This window comes from Myotis lucifugus, unplaced genomic scaffold (genome assembly GCF_000147115.1).
Source record: "Myotis lucifugus unplaced genomic scaffold, Myoluc2.0 scaffold_263, whole genome shotgun sequence".
Lineage (NCBI taxonomy): Eukaryota > Metazoa > Chordata > Mammalia > Chiroptera > Vespertilionidae > Myotis > Myotis lucifugus.
The window spans coordinates 187,596-209,763 of record NW_005871311.1 but is presented as its reverse complement, the minus strand read 5'-3'; the positions used below and the strand labels follow the sequence as shown (position 1 = coordinate 209,763).

The window sequence follows — 22,168 nt, the reverse complement described above, 5'->3', positions numbered from 1 at the left end:
TTTTTATTGCTAGTTGCTTATTGGTGACAAGAAGATGGTGAAAAATCTTATCTTTTTAAAACCAGCTCCATTGGAAAATTGGCAGAGGTGTGGTCCTATTTGAGGCATGTTCCATTGGAAAAACTAATTAAGTTTATAAATGAGGGTGACTGACAGGATTCTGGAAAATGGGAAACTGTGTGTGTGTCCGCGCGCATGCATACTCAGTCATGCTATTACGTACTGTACTCCTATGCTTACTTCCATGCAAACTTGCCACTTGCAAAAAAATTTCTTTTAATTATGATGAGGATCCTATCAAACTAGGTTTTCTTCTTCCAAGGTTGGTGGTGTGGACCCAAAGCAGTTGGCTGTTTATGAAGAATTTGCACGCAATGTGCCTGGTTTCTTGCCTACGAATGATTTAAGTCAGCCCACAGGATTTTTAGCTCAACCCATGAAGGTAAATAGTTGCCTTGGATTAAATTGAGTTTTATAGTTTAATTTGAGTGTTTTTATCTAATCTGTACTTGCTTCCTAGGAACTTAAGTTAAAGGGGGAAAAATACCCAGTTTTTGTTGAGTATAAATATTCTCTGTATCAGATCAACATGGCATACAGAAGATCCCCTCCCCCCCCCAATATCCATGAGGTTGATTTTTCTTTCAGGTTTAGGAGGAATTTACATAGCTCCCCTGTTAGTTTTTTGGAAAATTTAAACCATTATTACAGAAAAGTAAAAATTTTAGGGGGAAACATTTTCCTCCTGGACCACTTAAACATGTTGCTGACCTTGATGTTCCAATCACTCTTACACAGAAAGAGTGTGACCTTACTGTTTTTTTTAATAATATGTTTCCATTGACTTTAGTGAGAGGGGAAGGGAGAGAAACATCGATATGTTTCCATTGACTTTAGTGAGAGGGGAAGGGAGAGAAACATCGGAGAGAGAGAGAGAGAGAGAGAGAGAGAGAGAGAGACGTTGCCTCCCATATGCACCCTGACTAGGGATCAAACCCACAAGCTAGGTATGTGTTCTGAATGGAAATCAATCCTACCACCTTTCAGTACACAGGACAGCACTCAGCCCACTGAGCCACACCCTCCATGGTTTGTGGGGGGGTGTGGGGGAAGCTACATGTGCCTATGGGGGTGGGGAGACTTAAGTTGCTACATGTTTATTTCTTTTTTTGGTTATTTTCTTCTCTAAAACAGCAAGCTTGGGCAACGGATGATGTAGCTCAAATTTATGACAAGTGCATTACAGAACTAGAGCAGCACCTACATGCCATCCCACCAGCTTTGGCCATGAACCCTCAAGCTCAGGCTCTTAGAAGTCTTTTGGAGGTTGTAGTATTATCTCGAAACTCTCGGGATGCCATAGCTGCTCTTGGATTGCTCCAGAAGGTTAGTTCTTAAACTATTACTTTCAGAAGAAACTAGGCTTGTAAATATCCAGAGACCTGCACTATTATCTATTTAAGTTATGTTTAAGATTTTAAAAGTTAATAACAAGCAAAACAAAACAAAAACAGTGAAGTGGAACATCTCTTTTGGCATGATTTTTTTGGAAATACGATTATTCAAGAAACTTTAAGATAGCCCTTTAGATTTTGAGGGACACATTGATCCAAGTATTTGGGTAATGGGGTACGGGGTAGGTGAAGAACATTGGATTTTGACTATGAAGGGACAGTGGAGTCTTAGATGATAGTGAAGAACATAAAGTGAGCATAAACCAGTTAGAATTTAGTTAGTATGCGTGTTAGGTAAGTGAAAAGGACTTTGTTGAGGGGAGAGATTGTTAACTCTGGTATCTTGTAGTTTGCATTCAGGTTTGGTTTTGGCTTCATTAGTTGGGCTGCGCACTATATTTTCATGGTCCTGAACCCTTTTTTTCTTCCATAGGCTGTAGAGGGCTTACTAGATGCCACAAGTGGTGCTGATGCTGACTTGCTGCTGCGCTACAGGGAATGCCACCTCTTGGTCTTGAAGGCTCTTCAAGATGGCCGGGCGTATGGGTCGCCGTGGTGTAACAAACAGATCACAAGGTCAGTAGCCATCTCAGAAGAGTAATGTTTCTTGGACTGCCTTCTGATATACATGACCCTGTTTAGGTCTAGAGGTTTCTTTTTAACCTGGAGGCTAAATGGGACATTTGGAATTTCTAATTCTGGGTGGTGAGAATTACTGAATGGTTGTCCTTTTCTATCTGCTGCCCATGACGGATACAGAAAACCAGTACCTTGCTTTGGGGAATAAGTTGTAGATCGTTGGTTTTAAAAGGCTTCATTGGTTTTATAGCAGTGGTGTTGATATATAAATATTTTAATGTCTTAAGTGGAATGCTTTTTTTCTTCTTTTTTAAATGATTTTATTGATTTTTTTTTTTAAGAGAGTGAGAGGGAGAGAGGGAGGAGAGGAAGAAAGGAGAGGAACATCTATCAGCTGCCTCCTACACGTCCCTTACTAGGGATAGAGCCTGAAATCCAGGCATTGCCCGGACTAGGAATCAAACATTCGACCTTTTGGTGCACGGGAGGACCCAACCAACTGAATCACACTGGCCAGGGCTGGACTTTGTTTTCTAGGTTTTGAAAGCAAAGCTTGTGTTTTAACACTGTACCTGTGGTCAGATAGTTACCTCCATAACTCATGTAAACCGAAATTATCATTTACCTGTCTCTTCTACTTCATTACTGGCTATTTTGGATCTTGGATACTGATTTGCAGTTGAATCTCAACACATTCTTAATTTGGAATAAATTATCATTGAATAAAATGGGCTGTTTTATCTGATACAGTTTAGTTAAGCCTATATAAATAAAGAAATACTGCCTTTTTCTAGGTGCCTAATTGAATGTCGGGATGAATATAAATATAATGTGGAGGCAGTGGAGCTGCTAATTCGCAATCATTTGGTTAATATGCAGCAGTATGATCTTCACCTAGCTCAGGTATGGAAGGAGTTTTCCTAAACAGGAGAAGGGGCTCTGGTAGTTGGGAAGTGTGTTTGCTGTAACTGTTGTTTTTCTTACATTGTGCTTTCTGTGTTTCCAGTCAATGGAGAATGGTTTAAACTACATGGCTGTTGCATTTGCTATGCAATTGGTAAAAATCCTGCTGGTGGATGAAAGGAGTGTTGCCCATATTACTGAGGCTGATCTGTTCCACACCATTGAAACCCTCATGAGAATTAATGCTCACTCCAGAGGCAATGCTCCAGAAGGGTGAGGATGAAATGCTTGGGATTTGTGGATTCAGCATTCTAAGAAAGCTTTGGAAATGAATGTGCAGACTTACTAACATTACCTATTATAACTGCTTTACCTACAACATATGGGTAACTTTAGAGAGGCCTAATATTGTCCCTTGAAGTATGAAAGCTTAACTAACTGCCAAGCCTTCTTACTGTAGAGCAATACATGCAGTATTATTATTAGACTTGGTGTCAGAGTCCTGTGTTTAAGTCCTGGCTCTGCCACTTAAATTCTATCTGGTTTTAGGCAAGTTGAGTTACCTTCCCTAAACCTGTTTCTTGTATAAGATGGAAATAATATCTCAAAGAGCTGTTGAGAATTAAGATAGATAGTAACATAAATCATGTCATATAGTAGGTACACTGTACTGAATATCATATACTAGGTATTCAGTGAACACTTGTTGACAATGAACATCAGTTCCATTTCAGTGGGCACTGTTTTTTTTGTTGTTTTTTTTGTAAAAAAAGTCAGTCATTTGCGTATTGTGTCTTCCTGAGTAAATAGAAAGGAAGAGACCGAGGATAGTTTTGTTTAAATATGGAAATAGTAAAGTGATCATCACTCTTGTGGCTTCTAAATGAGCAAATTGTCCAACTGTATGTCTGTGAAATCACAACCATGAGTAGACTGATTTTCACTCTGGATTTATTGTACTAGATTGCCCCAGCTGATGGAAGTAGTGCGATCCAACTATGAAGCAATGATTGATCGTGCTCATGGAGGCCCTAACTTTATGATGCATTCTGGGATCTCTCAAGCCTCAGAGTACGATGATCCTCCAGGCCTGAGGGAGAAGGCAGAGTATCTTCTGAGGGAATGGGTGAATCTCTACCATTCAGCAGCAGCTGGCCGTGACAGTACCAAAGCTTTCTCTGCGTTTGTTGGACAGGTAGAGCTTTTGGAAAGAAAGGTGCTTTTTATTCAACATAAGTAGGATGTGATACCTCCAATATTAAAACTCAGTATTATGTACCTGTGATCAGACAGTTACCTCCATACTCATGTAAACCGAAAATACCATCATCATTTACCCTGTTAAATTGATACGGCTCATTTGTTTCATCATCGATCACTAAGCACTAAAGTCAACATTCCTACTTGTCCCCTTTAATTCTATTTATCTAATTTCAATTGTCATAGCTACAAAGTACAATGGATCAAATAATGAATCATGAAATTGCCAGATGTGTATATAGTAATTTTACTAGCTTTCGAATCATCAGTGATGAGATTATGAGCTAATAAGTCCTCATAGCAACCCATGTTTTAAAAATAAAATAAAATGAGAAAATACAACAAAACAGAACTTAAAATATTTAAATGGTAGCACTTTTTGTATTTTCTAAAGTAAGTAGCTTATCTAACTAAAACTGATTAACATGTTCTTTTTGGGAAATAATTTTCAGTATTTATATTCATTCAATTTGATCTAAACTGAACTTTGAGTTGAAGTGTTAGGTAAGAAGTCTGTAGCTAAAAACTAGGTTTGGCAGGAATAGTTGTGAATGGGATGAATAGGAAAAAATGTAGGAAGAGAGCCATAGTATTATTTAGCGTTCTGGTTTTTATCTCACTGGCTGCTTTCAGCCACTATGGAGGGATTCAGACCCAGTAGTCAGTGTGTCCTAATCACATTACTTGGCCGGCAAGAGTGGAACCTTTTTCCTGAACTGGCCTTAGAATTCCTTTAGTAAAACTCTTGTAATGTTTGTTCAAGGAGATATATCTGCGGACTTGCCATTATATTTCTTCAGACTGAGACCAAAGCTTCGGTGTGCAGCAAAGAAAGATTACAGATTAGATCTGTTATCAAATAAATGACAATTGAATGTGGAAGAGCTGATTTGAATTTTAAGAGATAGAAATTGGATTTACTTTTCAAGATGAGTGTTACTTAGTCATACTAAGTAACTTCCTCCCTTTCAAGAATCCAGGGAATGAGGAAAAAAAAACATACCTATTGAAAAGCTGTTACTGCATGTTTATAGTTTGATTTCTGATTTGGATGGAAGAATTTTGAATCAATTGGCTTTTGAGATTATCGGTATTTCATGGGTATGGATGTGGCACCTGTCTCAGCTGTTCCTGCTGGCTTATTTATTAGCTCTCATTTCTTCTCTCCATTTGTAAAAGATAATGTATTCTACTTTTCTATTCTCTTTTGCATCTTTTTGAGAATTCTTTCTTATGCTCCATCTTGATTATAGCAGTCTGTCCTTATTTTCTCTCCCCTGTTAATTTTTCAGATTTCAATGTACACAAGTCCCTTTGCTGGCCTTCTGTCTTGGCTAGGGTACATGATTGTCAATTCACCTGTTTCATTGCTTATCAAGAGACAGTTAAAGTTTCCAAGATAACAGTCAAGTGTTTCTTCTGGGCTTGGTTTCTTTGTTTAGTAAGCACTGACCTCTTCCCTCTGCTGCCTTAATGCTGTTACACTCTCTTCTTTCCTACTAGCCAAATAACTTCTGCTGCTTCACTTCCAGATCATATGTCATAAAGTTTGTACTTTATCCTTTTTGAAAAAATAAACTTGCCCTTTTCACTTTATTTTAACTTAATTTATATTAAAATGGCTTAATGTACATTAAAATAACTAGGTATGTTCTGCAGGTATTTTCATTGGGTTCCTACTTATACAGATTATTCCTTGATTTTCCTGGTGAAGCTAGTTGGAGTTTCAAAAACTGGTTAAGTCAATTGGAAGAAATTATCTTTGAAAAAATAAAGTATATATAATTTCATCTCCTTGTGGGGGAAACATATCTTGGACAAAATGTCTTATTAATGACTTTTGTGAGCTATTGAAAGTTGGTTTAATTTGCATAGTTAATTTTCCAAATTATTTGGCTATGGACTACTGTTCAAAATTGCCATATTATTATCTTTCTCGGTTTCTACCTTCTCTGTTTTCCATTAAACTTAAAACTGGAACGATTCTGTCATGGGACCTTAAAGGCTAAGTCATTTTCATGGCAGCTTTTTTACAAAGTAAAAATTAGAAATGTGACAATAGGAATAAATGAAAGAATATTTTTTTAAAATGAAAATGAAACGTTTGTGTGTATTATCTCATTGTGTCTTTATATTTTTGTACCCTTGGTAGATGCATCAGCAAGGAATCCTGAAGACTGATGACCTCATAACAAGGTTCTTCCGTCTCTGCACTGAAATGTGTGTTGAAATCAGTTACCGTGCCCAGGCAGAGCAGCAGCACAACCCTGCTGCTAATCCCACCATGATCCGAGCCAAGTGCTATCACAACCTGGATGCCTTTGTCCGACTCATTGCCCTGTTAGTGAAGCACTCAGGGGAGGCCACCAACACTGTCACAAAGATTAACCTGCTGAACAAGGTCTGAAATCTTTCCTTGCCTTATTCTTGGTACACTGGAAGCCTATATCGGTGCTTCTAAAACCTAGGGGCCCAACTCTTTTTCAAAACTTTTTGTAATATCCCCTTTTCTGTATTGAAATTGAATTTATAGATAATATGTAACAATCACCAAATGTTAAGAGTATGATCCTTTAACTGAAAGACCCCGAAAAAAAATCATAATGTATTTCAAATGCTAACTAAAAGGTATTTATTAGTAGGAGATTTTATTTTATATGCAGAATTGCTGAACAAGATGGTCTATACATGTTCACTGATAACACAGATTGGCAATTCAGATGCCACAAGTGACATTGCAATCATTGTCTTGATTTTTCTGAAAAGGAACAAAGTACTGTTTTCTTTTGATTTTATACAGTGCAATTCTTAGGAATTTGCATAATATAAGAGTACAAAAAGAGAGTATGGTCTTGGGTTATCATTATCAAATAGGTTATCATAATCTTCACTGTTAAGTGAGAAAATCAAGTGGCGCACAGGGCAGTTCTTTGTATAAGAAATGCAGGACATTTCTGCAGCCTAACTGCTTCCCTGGTGCCCATCTACTAAGTGACAAGAGAACTAGAAACCATTTGCCGCATGTAAACTTCATGTCAGACTAGAAAAATTAGGTTGTTAGATTGTAATAATGTAATACGATGTACCATGCTAATTTCTAGAGCTTTTGAAAAATCATTGGGCATCTGTGGAGAGTGTACATGTCTGGTCGAAGGGTATTGAAATTCAAAGAAAACACACAACTGTAGGCCAAATCAAATCAGTGTATGGCCCCTTTGGCTGTCAGTATATAATTTTATATTCAAACTAGAGGCCCAGTGCAAGAAATTCATGCACGGGTAGGGTCCCTAGGCCTGGCCAGCGATCAAGGCTGATTGGGTCCTTCCTTTGTTCCGCGCCGCCCCGTGGTGGTCAGCGCATGTCATAGCAAGCCATCGAACTCCCCAGGGGACACTTTGCGTATTAGCCTTTTTTATATAGAGATAGATGGTATATGATCATAGAGAGTGGTAAGTGGATTATCTTCATTATTTAAAGCTCTGATCTTTGTGCTCTACAGGTCCTTGGTATAGTAGTGGGAGTTCTCCTACAGGATCATGATGTCCGGCAAAGTGAATTTCAGCAGCTTCCCTACCATCGCATTTTTATCATGCTGCTCTTGGAACTCAATGCACCTGAACATGTATTGGAAACCATTAATTTCCAGACACTTACAGCTTTCTGGTGAGTAGTGTTCAATAGAGATTTCCTAGTAAAGATTGCTGTTTTAGTATACTAAAATTTGAGAAGTAGAATAAGCTTATGGGTTTTAGGCATGCTTTATTCATAGTACAGTTGGTCTACTTCTGTCTGTGTGTTCATTGTAAGTTAGACTGCTTCTGACAAAGATTTTCTTTTTTCAGCAATACATTCCACATCTTGAGGCCTACCAAAGCTCCTGGCTTTGTGTATGCGTGGCTTGAATTGATCTCCCATCGGATATTTATTGCAAGAATGCTGGCACATACGCCACAGCAGAAGGTGTGGCTGCAGTTTATCTCCTACAGACGAAGACTGTAACTACCTGGGGCTTATTAGCACTATTAGTCATTTATTAGTAGCCAGTTACACTTCTTCCAGGTTTAGTTGGGAATTCTTCTATTTAATGTGGAGTCAGGTCATGGGGATTACTTGACTGCCCCTGCCTGAATCACATTCCTCGGTGACAACATATGGGGTTGCGGCTCCCAGTCTGTTGTGAGCTACCTACGTCAATTTCTTACGGGCTTTTTAAAAAAAAAGTTGAAAGTTTGGACCACCTCTGTAGACATCAGTATAAAATTCTGGGTAATGGAGCTATGGAATTTGCCTATTTTACAGCTTCACACTATAAATGGAAAGGCCCTTACACTCAGGGTTGAAGACCACTGGTCACTGTATCTGAAGAAATTAGGATCAAGTTTTAGTAAAGAGGTTTTAATGTAATTGTGAATAAACCCAGTTAACATGAAAAGTTTCTTCCATCTTGCAGTATGATAAATGACTATTTTAAATTTGTTTTTATTAATTTTTATTTTTTAAATATATTTTCATGATTTCAGAGAGGAAGGGAGAGGGAGAGAGAGAAACATCAATGATGAGAGAGAATCAATGATTGGCTGCCTCCTGCACTCCCCCTACTGGGGATCAAGCCCACAAACCTGGGCATGTGCCCTTGACGAGTCTAACTCTGGACCCTTCAGTCCGCAGGCCCATGCTCTATCCACTGAGCCAAACCTTCTAGGGCATATTTGACTTCTCTCTTTTTTTTTTTTATTTATTTTTTTAAAAAATATTTTTTATTGATTTTTTACAGAGAGAAAGGGAGAGGGATAGAGAGTCAGAAACATCAATGAGAGAGAAACATCAATCAGCCGCCTCCTGCATGCCCCCTGCTGGGGATGTGCCTGCAACCAAGGCACATACCCCTGACCAGAATCGAACCTGGGACCCTTCAGTCCCCAGGCCGATGCTCTATCCACTGAGCCAAACCGGCCAGGGCTATTTGACTTCTCTTGATTGGCCTTTCAGATCAGAGGAAAATGTGACTACTTATGTATATGTTTGGCAAAAAAGAGAGTGAAATAATTCTTAAATGGAGTTAGCTTTATTTGGTGGAGAAGTGCTTTCCAGGAGGAGGAACATAATATATTGAATAAAATTATCCCAAGAATGAACATAATTGGTATAATTGGGGGGTGATGAGCAAGCCAAGTTTGGCTAATAGAGGGGATTCATGTAATTTGGATAAAGTTATTTGCCAAGAGTTGAGTTGGCTGTGGGCAAAGAAATGGTCCAGATCCACTACTTAATTAAAAGAAGGAATTAAGAAAGAGATGTAGCTGTCAGTTTCTCAGTTGGCTAAGGGTTTTGTGTCTGTCTGAAATTTACTCATGTTCCTCTTTTTTTTAAAAAATTTTTTTACTTATTTTAGAAAGAGGAAGGGAGAGAGGGATAGAAGCATCAATGATGAGAGAGAATCATTAATTGGCTGCCTCTTGCATGCCCCAAACTGGGGATCAAGCCGGCAACCTCGGCATGTGCCCTGACTGGGAATGGAACCATGGCCTCTTGGTTCATGGGTCGAAGCTCAACCAGTGAGTAACACCAGCTTGGCTCTCTCCTGTTCTTTAAATTTTGCTACAGGCACAAGGACCTACATGTCCTGGAATTTCTGGAGTCAGCTTGTTTGTCACTATCAACATAATTATGCTTATTCCTTTTAATGCCAATCAGTCTTTAAGAGAGGTACTTATGGCATTATTCTATAGTTAAATCAGTATGAAGAAGAAATCACAGTATAGCTGATTCAGCAATTTTTTGGTTGCAGAATAGCAGCTGAGTAAGACTCATGTACATTTCTTTCTTTCAGGGATGGCCTATGTATGCACAGCTACTGATTGATTTATTCAAATATTTAGCACCTTTCCTTAGAAATGTGGAACTCACCAAACCTATGCAAATCCTCTACAAGGTAATTAATTTGGAGTTAATGATTAAAAATAATGAAAATGTAACAATAAAGAAAACACCACACAACTGGAAATATGAGGCCTAATATTTGTTTTATTATTAAGCTTTTAAAGCAGTGGTTCTCAACCTTCCTAATGCCGCGACCCTTTAATACAGTTCCTCATGTTGTGGTGACCCCCAACCATAAAATTATTTTCATTGCTACTGCATAACTGTAATTTTGCTACTGTTGTGAATCGTAATGTAAATATCTGATATGCAGGATGTATTTAGGCGACCCCTGTGAAAGGGTCATTCAACCCCCAAAGGGGTCGCGACCCACAGATTGAGAACCGCTGAAGTATGACCTATATTCAGAAAAGTGCAAAACTCAAACATACTTGCATAACCAGCACTGGATCATATGGTATTCATATGTTCAACTTTGGTAGATACTACCAGTTTTACAAAATGTGTGTACCAGTTAACTCTTCAGCAACATTAGAGTTACTGTTCACATTCTTTCCATTCCTGTTATATTGTCTGGTTTTCATTCTAGCCATTTTTGGCAGTTATGCATTAGGATTGCATAACTCATTGTGGATTTGATTTGCATTTCCTTGAATTCTTAATGAGGTTTTTATGTATAAATTGGCCATTTGGATAGTCTCCTTTTGTGATGTTCCTTTTCCAGTCTTGTGCTCATATTTCTATTGGATTATCTGCATTTTTCTTATGTCTTATAGGAATTCTTAATTCAATCTGGATGTAAGCCCTTGGTTAATAGATATCACACTCGCTTTTCTTGTAGCTTGTCTTTTCATGTCACTCCCTTAAAGTAAGGTGTCTTAAGGAACAGATGTTTTAAATTTAGTGTAGTTGAAATTAGCAATTTTTTTTTACTTCCTTTAAATGTTGTTTTTGTGTGTGTCTTGCCTAAGAAATATTTGCCAATCCCAAATTGCATTCTGTTATATGTGTACCTGCCCAAGTTTAAGTCTGTGCTGTATCCCAAATTTATTTAAGTCCTTCACTTTCTATTGATTTGGCACTTATGTCAAAAGAATTGACTACATTTTTAAAAATATTTTTTTATTGACTTGAGAGAGAGAAACATTGATGTGAGAGAGAGACATCAATCAGTTGCTTCCCATATGCGCCCTGATCAGGAATAGCACTGCAACTTTTTGGTGTACGGGACAAAGTTGCAACTGACTGAGCCACCTGGCCAGGGTGACTTTATTTTCTTTTAACATTTTTTTGGTTGGTCTGTACCATTTTGCAGTTCTTTAAAAACTTTGCAATCAGTTTCACTTCTAAAAACTTGCTGGAGTTTAAAAGGAGATTGCACTTAAGTCTATAGATCAATTTGGAGAGAATGGACATCTTAATAATGTTGAGCCTCCCCCCCTCCTTTTTTTTTATTTTTTGATTAAGGTATTACATATGTGTCCTTATCGCCCCTTTGCCGCCCCCCCCCCATGCCCACTCGCGCCCTCACCCCCCTGGTGTCTGTGTCCATTGGTTATGCTTATATGCATGAATACAAGTCCTTTGGTTGATCTCTCCCCTTTTCCCCCACCCTCTCCTGCCTTCCCTCTGAGGCTTCCTGGTCTAATAGATGCTTCTCTGTCTCTGGATCTGTTTTTGTTCATCAGTTTATGTTGTTCATTATATTCCACAAATAAGTGAGATTATGTGATATTTATCTTTCTCCAACTGGCTTATTTTGCTTAGCATAATGCTCTCCAGGTCCATCCATGCTGTTGCAAATGGTAGGCGTTCCTTCCTTTTTACAGCAGCATAGTATTCCATTGTGTAGGTGTACCACAATTTTTAATCCACTCATCTGCTGATGGGCACTTAGGCTGTTTCCAAATCTTAGCTATGGTTAATTGTGCTGCTATGAACATAGGGGTACATATGTCCCTTCTGATTGGTGTTTCTAGTTTCTTGGAATGTATTCCTAGAAGTGGGATCACTGGGTCAAATGGAAGTTCATTTTTAGTTTTTGAGGAAACTCCATACTGTTCTCCACAGTGGTTGCACCAGTCTGCATGTCCACCCAGCAGTGCACGAGGGTTCCTTTCTCCGCATCCTCGCCAGCACTTGTCATTTGTTGATTTGTTGATGATAGCCATTCTGACAGGTGTGAGATGGTACCTCATTGTCGTTTTAATTGCATCTCTTGGATGATTACTGACTTTGAGCATGTTTTCTTTCATATGTCTCTTGGCCTTCCTTCTGTCTTCTTCCGAAAAGTATTTATTTAGGTCTGTTGCCCATTTTTTTATTGTGTTTATCTTCCTTTTGTTAAGTTATATGAGTTCCCTGTAAATGTTAGCGATTAAACCCTTATTGGAGATAACGTTGGCAAATATGTTCTCCCATGCAGTGGGCTTTCTTGTTTTGTTGATGGTTTCTTTTGCTGTGCAGAAGCTTTTTATTTTGATGTAGTCCCATTTATTTTCTCTTTAGTTTCCATTGCTTTAGGAGCTGTATCAGTGAAGATAGTGCTTCAGCATATGTCTGAGATTTTGCTGCCTGTGGATTCCTCTAGGATTTTTATGGTTTCCTGTCTACGTTTAAGTCCTTTATCCATTTTGAGTTTATTTTTGTGTATGGTGTTAGTTGTGTTGAGCTTTTCAACCCATGAAAGTGTATATCACCACTTAGTTAGGCTTTTAATTTTACTCTGCAGTGCTTTGTAGTTTTCAGCATAGATGTTTTAAATATCTTTCCTTAAACTTACTCCTATATATTTGATGTTTTTTGTCAAATTGTAAGGGAGATCTTTTTAAAATTTTCATTTCTTTGTTAGTGGTCTAGAGTAATAAAATTGATTTTGTATATCTGCCTTGTATCTAGCCACCTTGCTGAATTTACTTTTTCTAAGGGATATATTCTAAGTACAGATCATTTCATCTACCTGTAACAGTGGGTTTTTCATTTTCTTTTTCTTGCACTGACCAGTAACTGCAGAACATTGTTAAATAATCTTGGGGAAAGCTCTCAGTAATTCACCATTAAGTATAATGGTTTTGTGAATCTATAGTTTTGCTTTATAGATACCATTATCTGATTAAGGAAATACCGTTCTATTTATAATTTGCTGGGAGTTTCTAAATCATTAAATGGGTATTGGTTTTTTTTTTTTTTTTTTTTGGCATACAAGACCCTGTAAAAATTTTTCCTGTTAATGTTGTAATTCATTAATTTTCAAATGCGTTTAAATCACCATTGCATTTCTGAACCATTTGATCGTGATATATCACTGATTTCTATTTCTAACATTTAGGATTTTTGAATAATTTTCATGTCAGGTTTTGTTATCAGCGAAATGCTACTGCAATTGAGAGTGGAAAAATGTTCTCTTTTTCATAAGATTGTGAAAATAGTGTTAATTTTTTCCTAAATATTTATAAGGATTTGCCAGTAAAGCCACCTAGGCCATGAGTTACATTTATGGGAAAGGTTTTAACAACATTTTTCATGTCTGTAGTGATGGTTCTTTTTCATTCCTGATATTAGTATTGTGTTTTTTCTATCAGTCTTGGTAGGGTTTACCTTTTATCAATCTTTTCAAAGAACCAACTTCTAACTTCAATTGCCACTTCCACCCCCATCCCTCTTTCAGTGTTAAAAAAATTTTTGTTTTTCTCTACTTTTTTTGTTTTTAATTAGCTGTTCTTTTTCCAACTTCTGAAGATAGCTTACTTACATTATTGTTCTATTTTTTGTTTTTGTCCAGCCTCTTTTAGCATATGTATTTAAGGTTATAAGTTCTTGACACCTAGCTTTTCATAATTTCCAGATGTAAATATTTTGTTAAATAACATCTGATGTTATTGTTAGTTAAAGCTTGTAACTTTGTCATTGAAGTATACTTCTGCCTCTTTTATTTGAGTTAAAAATCATGATAGTAAAACTATTACTCCCATTTTATTTAGTGTGGAGTCAGCAAATGCTTTTTTCTTTTTTTTTTTTTTTTAATTTTTAATAGGGCACTTTAAGAGTGCTGCTGGTTCTTCTGCATGATTTCCCGGAGTTCCTTTGTGATTACCATTATGGATTCTGTGATGTGATCCCACCCAATTGTATTCAGCTAAGAAACCTGATCCTGAGTGCCTTCCCAAGAAACATGAGGCTCCCAGACCCATTCACTCCTAATCTGAAGGTAGTTTCAAACAGTTCAAGGAAAAGAAAATTATGTCTTAATATTAATAGTTCTCGGGTAAGTAGGTGTCAGGCCAGTCATTTGCTGGGTGGCCCCACAGCACAGAATTGCAGAACAAACAGACCCTTTTTCATGCCCACATTTCACGGCTGTTTTGTTTAGATTGTTGATGTAAGGGAGAAAAGGGACCATGTAAAATCATACCACTGTGGTGTGGGTACTGTCATTTCTATGTATTTTCTACCCTCCCTTCACATAAATGTTTTTAAAAGTGTCTTTTCCAAGACCAGAGCTTTTGGTGAGTGAGTAATCTAATTTTGTACTCTGGTTTTGAAGTCCAAGTCCAGGGGGGAAAAACAGTGATATAAGTAAGACCTCTCCACAAAAGGTGCCTAACCTGCTTTAATTTTAGAGAGATAATTTCTGTAATTTTGCATTTCAATTCTTCTAAGCATTGATAAAAAGCAGCTCTACTCTTTAAGATATTTATAATGTGTATAGTTTTAGAAAAACATTTCTACCACTTTGTAGCATAGATACAATTAACTCTTACAAATGCTCTGGTTTTAATTGTATTTGTCTGGCAGGTGGATATGTTGAGTGAAATTAACATCGCACCCCGGATTCTCACCAATTTTACTGGAGTGATGCCACCTCAGTTCAAAAAGGATTTGGATTCCTATCTTAAAACTCGGTCACCAGTCACTTTTCTATCTGATCTGCGCAGCAACCTACAGGTTAATTGGTTTGGCTTAATTCTTAGCTATGTCTTTTAGATTTCAAATGTACAATTCTATAATACATGATTTGTATGTTGTATTATGTGTTCACCACCCCAAGTCATTTCTGATGGTTGGGTGAGAGTAACTAGATTATACATTTTACTAATTCATCTTAGCGACAAAAAACTAACCTTGGAAGAGGCGACCAGGGAATGGACTGATTTTCTGTAAGAATAGACTGCTAGTAACTATTCCCAGCCAGTACTACAAGATTTTTCTAAAGAATTGGTCTAATTTGCTCTATAGAAAATGACTTGAAGTTGTATTAATTTTCCACACCAAGGAGGAAGCCTTTTCCCTCTCCAAATCTTTTCTGTAATTGAAGTGTAGTGCATATTTTCACTTTATAAACTTCACTTTTATGCTGGTACCTGTTAAAGAGCTTCAGTTTCCTAAGGGAAATGTTTGTTTTTGACACAACCACCATGGGCAGCTGTGTATTTGTTAAATAGCCTCAACAAACTCAAGGAAATTTATCTGAAATGTAAATGACAATATTGAAAGCAGTTCAGCTTTTCTTTGAAGGCATAAAAAGGCATGAATCAGCCCTCTGAGAGTAAGTCAGGTGCTTTGTTTTATTCATTTAGGTATCAAATGAGCCTGGCAATCGCTATAACCTACAGCTCATCAATGCACTGGTGCTCTATGTCGGGACTCAGGCCATTGCACACATCCACAACAAGGGCAGCACACCCTCAATGAGCACCATCACCCACTCGGCTCACATGGACATATTCCAGAACCTGGCTGTAGACTTGGACACTGAAGGTGAGTGAAGCCAGCAAGTTCTGAGAGTCAAGTTTTCTGCACCTTAAGCTACAGTCCAGTCATAAAAATACATTAGAGAAATAATGTTCTGTCAGTGTTTATGGCTCTGTCTGGCTATTTTATTTTTAATTGGATACTATCTGCTCAATGCAGAAAACTATAAAGGAAAGAATCATCCAGAATTCTTCCCATATCAGTTAATATTTCAGTATATGACTGCAGTATTTTTTTAGTGTGAAAAATAAACATGTTCCTTTTATTAGCCTCTCTTTAAAAATAGGCTTGTTACATTGTTTTTGTTAACCTGCTTTTTCCCCATCACCTGCTGGTGCTTATTTGGTAGGCAGCATTTTAATATTAGGCATTATAAACTTTAATGAATAGGACTTCCCCTACTTGTTCTGCAAAAAGCTCACAATATAATTCCTACTACAGGTTGCATTTTGCCTGGTTGAACTGCATTTCTTTTGTTTTCTATATTCTAGTAGGTGCTAACCAAGGGATGCCTGCCTACTGTTAACTTTGCTATGGATTCTTGAGGGGCTAATCTTGAGTATGCATATACTGCTGGCCTATTTGTAGAAGGGATTTGCTTAAAACTGTGATAGCCTTACAAGCATGAGTAATATCAAACAGAGGCAGACAACCAAACCTAGTTAATAGATAAAGTGTGGTCTGTGAACCTCTGATAGAGTTCAAGACCCTTTTAGAAGGGCTGTGAGGTCAAAACTATTTTCATAATAATATCTTGGCTTTTTTTGTACTCATTTTGTAATGAGGGTACAGTGGAGTTTTCCAGAGGTTACATGAAATGTAACACTGGAACAGATGGGTCACAGGCAAAAATGAGAATTCAGCCATCTTCTGTTAAGTGACATTAAAGAGATTATGTAATGTAAAACAGTGACATACTTCACTAAATTTTTTTAGGGAAATACTTTAAAACTTTTTAATGTGGAAATATTGAAATAAGATCCACAGCAATGAAAAAGGACTACAGGATAATTTGAAAGCTTATAGCAGAAGAAATCCAAATCCTAGCCAATCAGAATGACTTGCCTTCTTATTTTGGTCTTACAGAGCAAGTCCTCACTAAACTGAGTTTTCTTGATTTTTTTTTTTTTAGGTCGGTATCTCTTCTTAAATGCAATTGCAAACCAGCTGCGGTACCCAAATAGCCACACTCACTACTTCAGCTGCACCATGCTGTACCTTTTTGCAGAGGCCAACACTGAAGCTATCCAAGAACAGATCACAAGGTAAGAGAGAAGTTTGTTTTCCAGGTGCTTCTACCCCTTTATTGTGAATTCTCTTGAATGTTTTTCCTGTGCATTGAACATCTTTTACATGTGTTCAATGTGGGATGTAGTTGTGAACAAAATGGACATGGTTCCTGTCTAATAATTAGTCTGAATCACAGGTCATAATCATTGCTGAAATAAAAAGTAGTTTTCAATAAAAGACACCAGCATTTTGATTTAAGATCATGTGGTGGTGGTGCAATTTTTAACCAGTCCCGAGTTATGCAGGCCAGCCCATGTTAAAGCACGTGGACTTATCGCCTATAGTTTAGAAGGTTTTTTAAAGTTGCCTCCTCCCCTAATAGTAGTTTGTGGGTATTAGACAACAGTATTCCTTAGATTTATACACCAAAAATTAACTAGTGATAATGTCCTATCTTGTAATTATTTATAAAGCTGCAGTCAACTTCCTTGTACTTAAATCTGTGTTCTTGTGCTTTATTATTTTCTCGGTAAATTTAGAAGTACAGTTGGCTAGGTAAAAAAAAATGAGTATTTCAGTCAATACTAACTGCCATTCAGTATTAGAATTTGCTTCCTATTTCCTTTCATTTAGTGCATACTTTAAGTGATTACTTTTTTGTACCATGTAGTCTGATATTATCCTAACTTCACCCTAACTTAGTCTTCTAGGCTCAGTAATGAATTAGGAAATCTGGGTTTGAATCCAACCTATTCTCAAGAATCCACTTGGGTTATTAACCATGATATATAGAATACAGAGATTAATCCACTTGTCTTTAGTAAACTAAAAGTTAATAGCTTTACTAATCAGGGAGAAGAGTTAGGGATCCTGAATTCGGTGCATTAACTCACTCATTCTCCCCTTCTCCAGGGTTCTCTTGGAACGGTTGATTGTAAATAGGCCACATCCTTGGGGTCTACTTATTACCTTCATTGAGCTGATTAAAAATCCAGCATTTAAGTTCTGGAACCATGAATTTGTACACTGTGCCCCAGAAATTGAAAAGTAAGTTAAAAGATTTTTTAATTGTCTGAGAATGAGAATCATTTGATGGCTTCAGCCTGGGTGGATCGTTAAGGCAGCAGTTAATTGTTAAAGCTACACACAGTGTTGCCAGGCCTGATCTTGGGGGGGTGGGGAGTGTCATTACTCACTTGAGGGTGTCTTTTTCCCATTGCTTTTCAGAGAGAGATGCATGTGAGAGACATATTGACTGGTTGCCTCCCACACACATACAGATGGGGGTGGGACATGAACCTGAGATCCTTTGGTGTGGTGTGCAGGCTGATGCTCTACCCACTGAGAACACTGGCCAGGCCTGAACTTTTCTCACAAACTTAACTCTTTCCCTTCAGGTTATTCCAGTCCGTTGCACAGTGCTGCATGGGACAGAAGCAGGCTCAGCAAGTAATGGAAGGGACAGGTGCCAGTTAGACGGAACTGCGTTTCTGTTGTACATGTGTCAGCCTGGATGTCCCACAGCATCAAGTCCATAAACTGGCTGAGGAAGCCTTTCAGCTCTTCCTGACTTTCCCAGCCCTTTGGTTCTCAGGAACCTGCCCCAATTAGTTTGGGCCAGCTTCCTGTCTATGTGGGCACGTTCCAAAGTTTAAATGCATTTTTTTGACTCTTGGCCAAAATTTAGAAAATGCTGTGAATATCATTTTGAACTTGTGTAAATACATGAAAGAGAAAACCTTTGTCTGGAACTTCTTGGGTTTGTGCAAAAAGTGTCAAAGGCACGTACATAAACTGGTAACTGCCCATCTCATGTGAAGAGGCTGCTGCCACCATGTACTTGCCTGGGGGCATAGCTCCACGTCTTGACATTCCTGGTGTCCCAAAGAAGAAGCAAAAAAGCCAATTTAAATATTACATAACATTTTTTTAATGTGGACCTTGAAAATCACAAAAGTTGGTGAGTATGATAGAATTTAGCATACAATTTGCTTTGTCCCTGCCCCAGATCTAAAGTTGACTGCTAGAGAACATGCTCTTTTTACAAAGGGAAACACACCAGGTCTAAAGCATGTACCGCCACCACCACCACACCCGCCCCTCCAAATCTATCCTGATGTTTGTAAATTGAGGAAAGGGAACCAAATAGTATCAACTGCCCTCCCCCTTTATCCCAGGCTAAGATGAGTAACAACAAAAAGTCAAAAGGACCAACACAACCTCTTTTGTAAGGATTTTGAGTGTTTTGTAAGTGTATTGGTCCAGTGTTATACTCTGTAGCCTTTCCAGTTCTTGGCCGTTAGCTCCCCTACTTCTTGTGTGTGCAGACTGTAGTCAGTGCAACATTAAAGTCATGACACACATGCCAGTCCACTGTGCCTTTCCTCAGGAGCAGCAGCCAGTGCTGACAGTCCACCCTTGGAAAGCCTGGGGACTTTGGGAACCAACTTTTTGCTAAACGGTAGATCTTTCCCACTAGTTTTGAGCCTGTTTGGCCTGTTCAAACAAGCAAAAAAAGTCTTTTTTTTATTGTTAGAGCAGGTTTCTATGGTTAAACAATTACAAAATGCCCTTTAATTTTAAAAGAAAGGAGTAGGTGTATATGTGAAACTTACACTTTTAATGGCTGTCAAGTTTATGGCCAGAGAGGACAAAAAGGTCCAAAATTAACTAGAAAATCTTACATGATGCGGGCTTGAATGTCATTGGTGTCTCAGGGTTTCTTCCCTGAGGGTGAGTTGTCCCATCTAGAGCAAACTTCAGACTGCTGAGGAGTTAAAACATGCTGAGTGCCAGTGACATAGCTTATTAAATCCTTATTAAAAAGTTAAGGCAGCAGTAATTGTCAAAGCTACACACAGTGTTACCAGGCCTAAACTTTGGGGGGTGGGAATCCACTTGAGGATGTCTTTTCTGTTCCAAATAGACTCAATTTTAACCAGGTCTACTTTCAAAGTTCATGTTATTAAACACTACACTAGACTACAAGACCTTTTATTATCACAATCAAATTTCTGCTAACTTTGGTCCAAACTGAGAACAAAACAGCTATAAAGCGTCTTGGTCTTAAAAAGTTAAAAAAAAAAGGGGGGGGGGATTGGTGACAATTAGCAGAGATTCCCAAGTCTGCTGTTCCCAACCCTTAAACATGTCCCCTTACCTCAGAGTTCATCCTAGCACACCTTTGCTCCTTTGGCTTTTCTTATTAACCACCAAAAGGAAAGATCCAAATTTTCCTCCTTTTCAAGCATCAATGAATATCAGCTTAGAAAAGTCTTTCTCATGGGATGTTCCTTCAGGCAGCAGGGAATCCGCTTAGCTTTAACCCGTCAGTTCCAACAGCTGGTGTAAGATCATCTTCTGCCCATAACGAACCTGTAAGGCCTGCTGCTCCCTCCAGCTGAGTTTGCTGTAGGCGTCCTTATTACCGAGTAAATCTTGCTCAGCTTTTAAGTCTGTGGCATAGGCTTGCAGGGTCAACAGAACACTGTCCCGAAGAAGCTGTCTCCATGATTCTTTGAGCCTGGGGATATTTGTGATCGCCAGGCTGTCCTCTTCCCTCTTATCTCCCCATCCATCTTGTTCTTTTAAAACTCTGAACTCCTCAGCAGACATGCACAGGACCTAGAAGCAACCATGGGCCCTTTAATTCGGATTTGCCACTTGTGTGTTTCTGAAATTGATGTAGAGACGACAACCTATCTTGGTAGCATTCAAATATCTTCTTCCCTTCATCCCTCCTTTCCTCCCTCACCTGGCTCTATAGCTCTAAATATGAAGGCTGCTTTGAGCATTAAATAGCCGTTTGGGGCCCTTTACCTTGAGTGTGGTGGTCAGTTCCTCTTCAGTCAGCACCTCTTCCCGCCCAATCACAAAGGCTCCCTCCTCCCCTACCATCTCTAGTTCGCATAAGTAATCCCAGCGTTCGCACAGCTGGAGCCTTTCAGTTTCATCTTTTGCTCCTGTAGATAGAAAAGTAGTGTGAAGCCTCAGTATATCAAAGGTCGTTTCTTAGTCTACCCCTAGTCTGCAAAAAGCAACTGTTAGCAAAGCACCTGGGACGGGGACGGGGACGGGGGAAAAGAGGCACATCCACGTGTCCAGGATTGAGTCAATCAGGCACTCACCCTGTAATGCTGCCTCTCGCACTGTCACCATCTGAATGTCAGCTGTGTCATCTGTGTTGTCAGGGTATGGCTCAGCAAAGCCATACATGTGAATCAGCTGCCAATTGGCCATTTGCCCGTAAGTGTTGAAAATCTCATGGCCTTTGGGAATAGGCTGAGTAGCCACCATCTGAAGACAGTTCTGGAGTGGAAGGGAGCAGCTGGGACCAGGCCCTTCCCTTCCCCGCCCCATGATTACTCCCCCCTTAGGCAGACCCTCCAGCAGGCCTGTCCAGCGATGGGATTGATGCTATGCCCACCAACAGGAACTTCCACACAGTAAACAATTTAATGAGCACCGGCATCACCTTACACCGCTGACCTGCTGCCCACACCCTGGCATTGTGCAGAGCAGCCCGCCTCCAGCACCAAAGAAATGATGGCAGTCAAGTTCATCAGAGGATTAACCACAAACATGAGAAGTTCTGTGCTCAAACTATTTCACTGGGAGACGGACGTACAGGAGGCGCTAACTTACTCCTTTTCAGGACCAGGAAAGTGGAGCCCATTTAGCCTAGTGGCCAAGCAGCCATAAATGACAGGCACTGGTCTGAATCATGCCGTCATCAACACACCTACAAACACACTGGGAGGGGTCCACTCACTGGAGAGTATTCTAGATTGGCATTGTGATTGGCTACGTGGTTTAGTATGTCTGCGGCAGGCACCATCAAGGGGGGGTTTGGCTCCTTTTCATCCTCCTCTTCCTCCAGGGGTTCCTGAAAGCTACCAGAGAGAACTTGGCTGAAGCCCAGGGCAGGGAGAGGGGCTGGGGTGGGGTTCACTGTGCTCTCCCCTCCTGTCCCTCAACAGCGTTCTAAAGAAAAGGGTCCTACGAGCTGCTCACTGACCTATAGGTCATCACGAGAACCACGAGCTGCTGGTAGACTTCCAGGGAGCGAAACCTGGGGCTGAAAAGGTCGGGGTGGGGTTCCAAGAAGGGCA

At 39.1% G+C, this 22,168-nt stretch overlaps 2 protein-coding genes across 15 annotated transcripts in view; one reads left to right on the top strand and one right to left on the bottom strand.

Annotated features, from left to right (window-relative positions):
- The window catches only part of CNOT1 (CCR4-NOT transcription complex subunit 1), a 72,235-nt gene extending 53,436 nt beyond the window's left edge, over positions 1-18,799 (top strand). For 6 of the 13 annotated variants that reach the window (XM_023762861.1, XM_023762862.1, XM_023762859.1 and 3 more), the window contains 16 exons: positions 323-442; positions 1,195-1,386; positions 1,888-2,030; positions 2,828-2,936; positions 3,040-3,209; positions 3,900-4,152; positions 6,349-6,597; positions 7,696-7,859; positions 8,039-8,156; positions 10,027-10,128; positions 14,110-14,283; positions 14,871-15,020; positions 15,653-15,833; positions 16,960-17,092; positions 17,970-18,104; positions 18,455-18,799. In XM_023762861.1, coding sequence (XP_023618629.1) covers positions 323-442; positions 1,195-1,386; positions 1,888-2,030; positions 2,828-2,936; positions 3,040-3,209; positions 3,900-4,152; positions 6,349-6,597; positions 7,696-7,859; positions 8,039-8,156; positions 10,027-10,128; positions 14,110-14,283; positions 14,871-15,020; positions 15,653-15,833; positions 16,960-17,092; positions 17,970-18,104; positions 18,455-18,533 — 2,472 coding nt within the window. In that variant the 3' untranslated portion in view covers positions 18,534-18,799. Of the gene's footprint in view, positions 1-322; positions 443-1,194; positions 1,387-1,887; positions 2,031-2,827; positions 2,937-3,039; positions 3,210-3,899; positions 4,153-6,348; positions 6,598-7,695; positions 7,860-8,038; positions 8,192-10,026; positions 10,129-14,109; positions 14,284-14,870; positions 15,021-15,652; positions 15,834-16,959; positions 17,093-17,969; positions 18,105-18,454 lie in introns of those variants that run through there. The other 7 variants (XM_023762866.1, XM_006099218.3, XM_006099216.3 and 4 more) reach the window with 5 other exon arrangements.
- A 164-nt stretch (positions 18,800-18,963) lies between these two features.
- SETD6 (SET domain containing 6) lies at positions 18,964-22,040 on the bottom strand. 2 transcript variants are annotated; one of them, XM_023762867.1, is made up of 4 exons: positions 21,829-22,040; positions 21,185-21,365; positions 20,877-21,019; positions 18,964-20,681 (listed from the first exon to the last, which is right to left on the bottom strand). In XM_023762867.1, exons 1-4 carry the CDS (start codon positions 21,892-21,894, stop codon positions 20,379-20,381), a joined length of 693 nt encoding a protein of 230 aa, XP_023618635.1. In that variant the 5' UTR covers positions 21,895-22,040; the 3' UTR covers positions 18,964-20,378. The 2 variants fall into 2 exon arrangements, with proteins under 2 accessions (XP_023618635.1, XP_023618636.1); XM_023762868.1 differs by having other exon boundaries at positions 21,799-22,035.
- Positions 22,041-22,168: the final 128 nt, after the last annotated feature.